At 32.9% G+C, this 9,514-nt stretch overlaps 1 protein-coding gene across 1 annotated transcript; it reads right to left on the bottom strand.

Annotated features, from left to right (window-relative positions):
* Nucleotides 1–5,704: 5,704 nt before the first annotated feature.
* LOC112520034 (uncharacterized protein At5g08430-like) lies at nt 5,705–8,127 on the bottom strand. Its single transcript, XM_025128339.1, has 6 exons — nt 7,383–8,127; nt 7,157–7,272; nt 6,784–6,847; nt 6,112–6,158; nt 5,939–6,009; nt 5,705–5,840 (listed from the first exon to the last, which is right to left on the bottom strand). The coding sequence occupies exons 1-6, from the start codon at nt 8,125–8,127 to the stop codon at nt 5,705–5,707; spliced, it is 1,179 nt and encodes a 392-aa protein (XP_024984107.1).
* Nucleotides 8,128–9,514: the final 1,387 nt, after the last annotated feature.

Consider the following 9,514-nt stretch of genomic DNA (forward strand, 5'->3'; position numbering starts at 1 on the left):
TGTATTGATCGCTGGAACTGAAAATACAGAAACAAAAATACATCGAAAGGAAAAAGGGATTATCATCAAATCACTGAGAGAGAGGATCAACATTCCAACCTACAAATTTCCAACAATCCATCTCAAAACCAAATCCATCAATTGCTTTACATCTAGTCAGCCAGTTTTTCTAGCAATTTGCCAGCAATCGCAAGATAAAAAAGTAGACCGGTGATCTATACTACAATCAAAAGCTAACAGTTCATAAGAAACTATTTCAACCACTTTAACTTAGAAATGATAGTGTCAGGAACTGAGATATACAAACAACGATTGAATCATACAAACGGGGATTGGACGATAACTCAGTATTATACTTGGATTCCAAGTACCCAACATAAACATTCAAGGAAGTGAGGGACAGAACATTGGCTCACATGTGATTGGAAGATGATGTTATCTTCCGAAAGAAGTATTTGCTTAGAAGTATTCCGGCGACAAGCGACCACTCAACATCAGAAATCCGAAATTCAAGACACGGAATGCCCAAAAACCGGACCAATCTTGTCAAATTTTAAACGTCTGGTTCAATAAAAAGAAGGAGATCCCACGTACTCTAAAGGACAAAAATATCCAAAGATCTTTAAATATGGGTTTAAAGGTACTTATAAAGATTTGATCGAGGCATTCAAAACTGTCCAATCTACGATTCGATGACAAAAAAGAGTGACACAAGATAATATGAAGGACAAGTCCAAGTGGTGTTACTTCCATGTGATCATGGACACAATACCGACCGTTGTCTAACATCACGAAAGGAAATCTCTTGGCTGGTACTTAAAGGACACTTGCATGACCTAATAACTAATAATGTTGCAAATAACAACGTTCGACATTCGTATCCCGTTAACACACAGGTAATAATTTACATAACTGGTGGATTAGATGTTTATGGACAAACGTATTCTGTAACTAAAAGACATGTTGTTCAAACACCAGATAAGTCGCCTAATTATAGGTCAGACAAGTGTGAAATGGAATTGCACCTGGAAACATCACGAAGATGTCTGTGACCTATGAAAAAACATCACGTCGGACTTATAATTCAGTTAACCATCAGAACTGTTCGACAAAAGGGTCCTGATGGATAGAGGGGGCTCAACAAATGTCAACTTCCTCGACACAGTCAAAGCAATGAGGATTGACAATAAAGAGATCATGAGACAATCAACGATATTAGTTGGCTTTAATGCTGATGCAACCAACAAAATATAAATGTTTTAAAAAACATTCAATATTAGACTCATTTTGAAGGTATTGACGAGATTTTTCCAAAGGTGTAATTTGTAATAAAAATACTTACTTTTTAATGTATTTAAGTCAAGGTTCAAAATGACGCGGGACATGGTAATGCTGCAAGGTCAAGCCTCAAGTCTTACGAGTTATGGTGAGGTCAAGGCGTGCCCTAAGGTTGCAAACACACATACATACACACTTGCTTATGTAAGTTAGTGTTTAAATTATGCCGTAGAACAAATTAAATTAATCTAAATTAGTGAAACTAATTAAGAAAGAAGAACCATTCATACCAATATATAGAGCTTATTAAAAATGATATCAATAGTGAAAATTTGGGATTAAATCTTTTGAAACTCTACTTACTACTTTCTCCAATTTTAAAATAATTCGTGTTCGACTCTTTGTGTATGGGAAAGGAAGTAAGTATTTACTTATTTATGGTTTCAGTTTCAAAGTTATATTTTATGTTTATTTAAAGTCTTAAGTTTCGTACATAATTATCATCTCTTCTTCAAGTTATATATTAAAAATAACCCAAACCTTATAAAATAACGCGTCATAACGCATTACAATGCAAGCCAAACCTTAGAGTGGAGCCATAGGAGTTAGCATGGCGATGAACCGAAGCCTTGAACCATAACATACCATAATGAGTTTTTAGAAACATGATTTTAGTTAATAATTAATTAACATGATAAGGGCGGAAAATAAAAAATAAAAAAAGGAAGGGAAATAAATTACAAATATTATAATCTTTGAAGCATTCAGAGTGTAACTTATACTGATTCAAAAATCTTTGGCACCGCGGTTGTGGTTTTGACATTGCAGGCTGCGGTTTTACATTGTGGTTTGCATTTTTGTTTCTAGATTTTGTCAGAAAAGTCTGATGCTGCAAAAACTGTCTTGCGGTGTCAGACATGAGGGTCAATGGACAAATTTGAAGAATTCTTTTTTGGTGACTATTTTTAAAAAAAATGGTTATTTATGTTAATAACTCAACTCAAAACATATATAATCGGTTAAAAACGAAAACATTTACAAGTGAGACCAAATATTTTGAGGGCTCTACATGCCCCCTATCTCACATGGGATCTGTAATCCAATCTGACTTCTTACATTAACAACTATATATTATTTAAATAACTTTTTACTTTTTGAATACAACAAAATAAGTACAAAACTCCTGTAGGAAACTCCTTACATGTAGGGAGTAAGATAACGAATTAATGTCGGAAGTAGGGGTGTACAAAAAACCGTTAATCCGTGAAACTCGTCTAACCCAACCCGTTAACAACCTAATTGAACCCAATCCGCCTAGCCACCAACCCGTCCACCTGCCAAACCGCTAACACGCCAATTAAGAGGGTTGAAATTGGGTTGATCCTAGCTCAACCCGTCTAACCCGCCAATTAAGAGGGTTGAAATTGGGTTGATCCTAGCTCAACCCGTCTAACCCGCCAATTAAGAGGGTTGAAATTGGGTTGATCCTAGCTCAACCCGTCTAACCCGCCAATTAAGAGGGTTGAAATTGGGTTGATCCTAGCTCAACCCGTCTAACCCGCCAACCCGCCGTTAATATATAATTTTTATAAGATTTTATTTATATATATATGTTTATTATGTATATATTATTAATGTATAAATTTTATATAATTTATATTGATATTATATTTTGTTTCATTTTAGCTAAACATATAGGTTACCAAAAGAGATTCACGATCAAAGAATGATGACAAATAATCTCACTAATAAGGAAAATTATTGATTTTTTTTTGCAACAACAACAAATTGATATGTTGGAGAATACAAATAATATTGATAGATATTTGATGGACGAATCCATCAATCTATGATGTTTTTAAAGAGTTACATTAGAAAAATGTCTTGTCTAAAAGATACAATATGTTTATAGGATGATTTTGGACGTCTTAAAAAATTCTACTATGCTTTTAAAATAAAGTGTCGTATTAGTTATTTTACACAACACGAATTGAAAAAGTGTCATATATAAATAGATGAGTTTATGGGACACTTCTCAACACATTTCTATAAAATAACTAATAGAACATTTTATGTAAAGATCATTCTAAAACACTTGTTGAAATGTCCAAAAACTTCCTATAAATCTATTGTAATCTTTTTAGATAAGACGTTTTATAGTATGATCCATAAACTTAAGTTTCATGAATTATTTCATTTGTCAAATTATGTAACTACTAACCCGTCAACCCAACCCGCCTCAACCCGCAAGGGTTGGGTTCGGTTGGGTTACATTTTTGAATGAGTTGGGTTGAGTTGAGATTTTTCCAAACCGCCATAATTGGGTTGAGTTGTAAAATTGTTGTAAACCGCCCAACCCAACCCGCGTACACCCCTAGTCGGAAGTAGGGTGTAACACCCATGTTTTTACAATTAATCATTTTAACGGTGTAGATCTATCGTAGCAAGCCATTCAGTGTTCAATTATTATTAAATGTTTGTCGCATTTGAATCAAGAGTCTTGGTTGTGTTGGGATGAAGAAAAGTTGTGCTGAAAGTAATCCGGGGTATTAAGGGACCTCCCATGCAAGTTTGGTCACTTGAGAAGTCACATATCAACTTAAAAATATAATAGTGTGGCAAGCTGATTGTCAAGTGAGTTAAACTCGTTTCAAAACTCGCTCCAGGCTTTGGAAGCCTGGTTTTTATTCTAGGGCTAGTTTTCATGCTATTTAAGTAGGTTGAACTAGCGTGGAGGCCTGACCTGCACAAAGAGACCGAAGATTGGGATTTTTTTTTTCATTTTAGCCATAACTTTTTCATTTCTAATCCATTTTCAGCTATTCTTTTTTCTATGGTTCTGATTCTTGAAGCTGTTCAAAATGTAAAGAAATAAGGTTAATTTATCCATGAAGAATTTGGTTTCCGAGAAGTCGAAAGGTAAACCTATAACCAACCATTTCTTAACCTAGGGTTTGGTCATTTTGTACCAACTCTCATCTCTTTTCTTGGGTTGTTTGTGTATGTTTTGGGATTAAAGGAAATGTTCTTGAGAAGGTTTACACCATAGATCTGGAAGTCTAGTTATTGGATCTTAAGTCTCCAACTTTGGAAGCTAAAGATGAGTTTGGAACCTAGGTTTAACCTAACATAGCAAGATGAGTTGAAGTTGCTTTGTGAAAACTATATATATGCCAAAAAAATGTCCATGTTAAAGTATTAACATGTTTTACTTGCTAAGTTGTTGTATATCAAATGTGTGGGTTATTTGGTGAGTTTTGCGTATTTGGTATATTTGGTTTTATAAATCATGTAAAATACTGGCTTTTTTGGACATGTTGATAGTGAAATCATAAGTGTGGGTTCTTTTAATGATTTATCCTTTAAGTGAAGATTATTTGGTGATAAATGCTTTTTGTGTATTTGTTTGGAAAATGCATATTATTGTGTTATAGGATATTCTGGAAATATAAACGGTATGGTTTTAATTGGAAAATAATTTGTCCCAACAAAGAGATGTTTTGAGTTAATCATGTATTTGGAACATTTATTAATAGTGACGATTATTAATCTCGATGTATTCTGTAGTCGTAGGTTTTATTATATGATTATTGTCAATAGTGACGATTATTAATCTCAATGTATTTGGTCGATAGTTCTTATCCATGATATATACTTGGTCATTTGTTTCTAACGTCGGTCATGACTTTAATAATTTTTACCCAAACATCGCTCTTTCGAAATTTAAGGGTGTTACATAGGGGTGCTCAAAAAACCGACCAACCTAACCTGAAATAACTGAACACAACCCAACCCAACCTGAAGTTACTTGATACCTAATCTAGTTGTAAAATATTTAAACCATATGTATTGGATTGAAACAGAGTTATGACCATTTGAATCCGACTCAACCCGATAAACTCAATGACTTTTAATATTATAGATTTAATATGATTGTTAAATTATTAATTAATATATGTAACCGTTAGCTTTATTTGTATGTTATGATTTTAATTTTACTTTGTTTAAGCATAACTTCTTATCTATATTGTAAAACAATGTATCAAAGTTTTAACTCGACCACCAAATCCAACCATACAGTTTTTTGGGCCAGATTGGATTGAGATTTTTCAAATTGCAAACATTGAGATAGGTTGTTCAAATGTCTTATGCCCGACTCATACGTAGACCTAATAAAGAGCCATTAGAGTGATGTTTTTTCAAACAAACACAATTAGGATCCACACAAAATCTAAAAAGCCCAATGACAATATCAGTAAACCAACAGAACTAAATCCAAAACACAAAGTCATAAAGCTGAAGGCAAAATTTTAGGATGACAGAATAATGAAGTTTGATCCTGATAAGTTTAAAAGAAGCAAACTTCTTGCTTGCAAGAAAGGCAATCAAAGACTGCGATTGAATCGATTCAGACGGACTTGTAAACTTAGATCTTGTCTGTGATCAGCAATGTGGGTTCTTTCTGTATGGTATCTGCAATCACCTTTGGAACCTCAAGCAGCAATCTTGTTTGTTCAGATGGTTTCTTCAGCACTTCCCTTCTTTCAAGATACTCATGTAATGTGAATTCTAAAACAAAGTTAAGGATTCATATATGAATGAAAACAGATTTCCTGCAAACTACCATTGAGTTTGTTTTACATGAATTAGCAAAGGATATTCGTTGCGCCATCCTTTCTCGTTGGCTCGATCGATATGGTTTTGCAGATGGATGAGTTCTCTAGGAATCCACTGTAGAAATTCAATAGAGTTCAGTTATATATAATGCATTTTAACCAAAAGAGAAATCAATTATACACACACATATATATATATATATATATGATGACTTACATGTTTTGTTATATCTTCATGCAGCATTATGGCCTTCTTTTCAACTTCTCCCTGCCAAATCAAAACTTGTTAGGTTATTGTAACATCATTGAATATAAGAGCAGTTGTCGATCCTATAAACTTAAAGTCTCATTAGTAATTTATTAGGATGAACTGAAGCTAATGTTACTACAACAAAATCTGGTTTATTGGACACCAACAATGTCTAAGTGTCCTAATAGATCGTTTTATACGTCTTAAGTTTATAGCACTAAACAAAACCGTCTTATCTAAGGGCATTGCAATAATTTATAGGACGCTTTGATTTTTTTAACAAGTTTTTTTGAACAATTTTAAAATAAATCATTATATTAGCTGTTTTATAGGACATCTTTGAGAAGTGTCATATAACATATTTTTCTATAGGATACTTGTCCAAACAATGTTTATAAAATAACAAATAAAATACGATGCTTTATTTTAAAAAAGTTCTAAAAAGTTTGTTAAAACGTCCTATAAATTTTTTTGCAACACTTTTTGGATGATTTATCGTTTAGTCCTATAAACTTAAGACCTATAAAACAATCTATTAGGATACTTAGACATTGTTGGTGACCAATAGAGCGATCTATTAGGATACTTAGACATTGTTGGTGTCCTGAAAACCCAATTTCGTGTGTACGATAACGAAACTTACAACTGTAGGCCTCTTAAGTAAACCCATTTCAACTCTTTGAAGCAAATCGTCACATTCTTCCTGCATAGAATTCGAACAACAATAGAGAAAAAGCGAATAAAAATGCATATATGGTAAGAGGGCGGATGTAACCCCCCAAAGCCTAAAAATACATCCCGACCCCATAACTTTGGATTCAATTTAAAACCATGATAGAAATTATTGGTAGCTCATAACTTTGAGCTTACGTGGTGCTCACAAGTCTACTTCTCTATCTGTCTGTATGGGACCGACCAATTGTTACAACATGTCTTATTACATTAAGATTGATGTATGCTTGTCTTGTGTAAATAAAACTCAAATTGTAACTCATGTCTTATTAATATATACCTTAGAGAAGTTGCAATCAGACAGCATGCCAATAGAAATGTCTTTCATCATATTTGGAACTTGAAGAAAAACCTCTTTACCCACATTCTCACCATTTTCAGCTATAGTCTTAACACCTGCAGAATATTAATTTACAGCTGAATACACATTTAAAGAATGCTTATTCAATCAGACGATCACCAACATATATGTCTAAATGTCTTAATAGAATGCTTTACAAGATTACCTGTAACGGGATGCAATTGGTAAGAGTTCTTCTGCAAGTAGTCATTTGGGTCGGATTTTATCCTGATATAACTTCCAATCAATCTCTTTCCAAAATTCTCACAATTCCTAAGAAGATCTTCAACCAATGTCCTCTTCAGATACAACAGTTTTATGTTTTCTGGAACGATGGCTGCAAAGCGGGTTTTCGGACTTCCGATTTCTTTTTCCGGAACGATCGCTGCAAAGCTCATTTTCGAAGTTTCCAATTCTTTTTCCATCTGAAAACTAGCCCCCATCACCTCCGTCCCAGAAACCAACTGCTTCTCAAATGGCAAACCAGTGTCGACTTTCTGATAGTTTTCAGAATCGTCTTCGGAAGATTCGTAGTTATCAGGGAAATGAGGATCCAATAGATCATGGATTCGGTTTCGAGTAATTGTTTTCTTTCTAAAAAGGTAAGAAAGCTTTTCATCACATACAACCTGTCTTTTTTTCTCTGGGTGAATGAGGTTCGATTCGAGCACGTATTTGTTGATGATATTAGCGACCGCTTGTTGAGAAAGCGGTTTACTCGGGTCCTTGCCGATTGAAACGAGAAACGCTACTAGAGGCCTCGATCCCCATCCAATGAATTCCATTTTCTTTGCAAATGTTGCCTTTCTCTTATTTCGATTCGACTTAGACGACCCCTTGACTCGATTACGTCCATCTTCCCCCTCTCTTTTCTCCATACTGCAAAGATCAAAAGTGTCGGAGTCTCTCATATCAGCTCGACACAAACCATCAAACGAGTATTACATAAAGAAGTTATGACAATGACAATCAAACAAGTTTTTGCAAGATCTTCATTCATATTGTTGAGTACGATGTTAACTAAAAATAAAGACCAAGATTGGGAGTAATTCTCTTGAACCCAATTCAAATTCAGGTGGATGGATATATTGGATAGTTTAGTATCAAAGAGAGTTAAGATTGAGATACATAAGAATAGATCTAGATCCTTGATCACCTTTAATCTTAAATTCACCCATGAATCGCATTTAATACGGATATTTGATCTGATGCATTTCGGTACATCTCATCCTACTGTGCATCCAAAGATGAAGATCCTTTCTCACCTTACTCTCTCTCACCAGAAACTAACCCTTATGGGAGAACCATATATAATATGATGTATTCATTGATGAATAGATACTATATAAATTTCATCAACACATGAATAATTATAATGAATATATTCACAATGCGTATATAATATAGTCATATATAAATTTCACCTAGAATTGGTTTTTTCAAAAAGAAAACTACATATATGATTATATATATATATATATATATATATATATAGAATAAACACAGAGTCAAATACGTACGAGAATAGTAACTAAAAAAAATATAAAAATGGTCGAATCACATATGATTTTACATTAACATCACATTTGATTTGACTATTTTCTTGTTATATTATTTTGATCTTGTTTTTGTTTGATCCTCCCTTAATAAACAGTTGCATGCATATATAACATGAAATAAGCTTATTTTAATATACAATCAATTTAATAGAATATTTAATAAGTTTATATGACCATAAATAAATCTTATATAAAGGTCACATTAAGTTATTAGAACAATGTTCTACAACCTAACAAATTATATCCTTGTAATCAATTAGGTTATTATGAAAAGTTGAGCAATCTAATTAAAATGTTATAATAGTATTTATCGGTCACTTTTTATAAATATTTTTTAAGAAATATTTCATTAAAAGGTTAATATGAGTTTTACTTAGGTTGTTCAACTTTGTCACAATAAAGATATAACTTATTAGGTTATTCAGTTTCGTTTTAACAACTTATTGAAACATCTTTGTGTACGACACACAAATTTGGCCTTTAAACCTAAACGTCTAATTAAGTACCCGATTAAAATGTCTGAATGGAATAATATGTTTATTTTTTTGTAATGATATACATAACACATGCAAAATGAGAATCACTAAAATATTACAATCCCATAAAAGACCAATCATAAAATATTGTTTTACATGATTTTTTTAATCTAAAGGTATGGTTGTAGATATTCTTTCACACACACACACACACACACACACACACACACACACATATATATATATATATATATATATATATA

Source organism: Cynara cardunculus (genome assembly GCF_001531365.2).
Source record: "Cynara cardunculus var. scolymus isolate 2C chromosome LG 10, CcrdV1, whole genome shotgun sequence".
Lineage (NCBI taxonomy): Eukaryota > Viridiplantae > Streptophyta > Magnoliopsida > Asterales > Asteraceae > Cynara > Cynara cardunculus.

Coding starts and splice junctions, on each gene's coding strand:
- LOC112520034 (XM_025128339.1), bottom strand. CDS start 8,127: ATGAGAGACTCCGACACTTTTGATCTTTGCAGTATGGAGAAAAGAGAG. Junction 7,273..7,382: donor CCAATTGCATCCCGTTACAG/GTAATCTTGTAA, acceptor AATATTCTGCAG/GTGTTAAGACTATAGCTGAA. Junction 6,010..6,111: donor ATGAAGATATAACAAAACAT/GTAAGTCATCAT, acceptor GAATTTCTACAG/TGGATTCCTAGAGAACTCAT.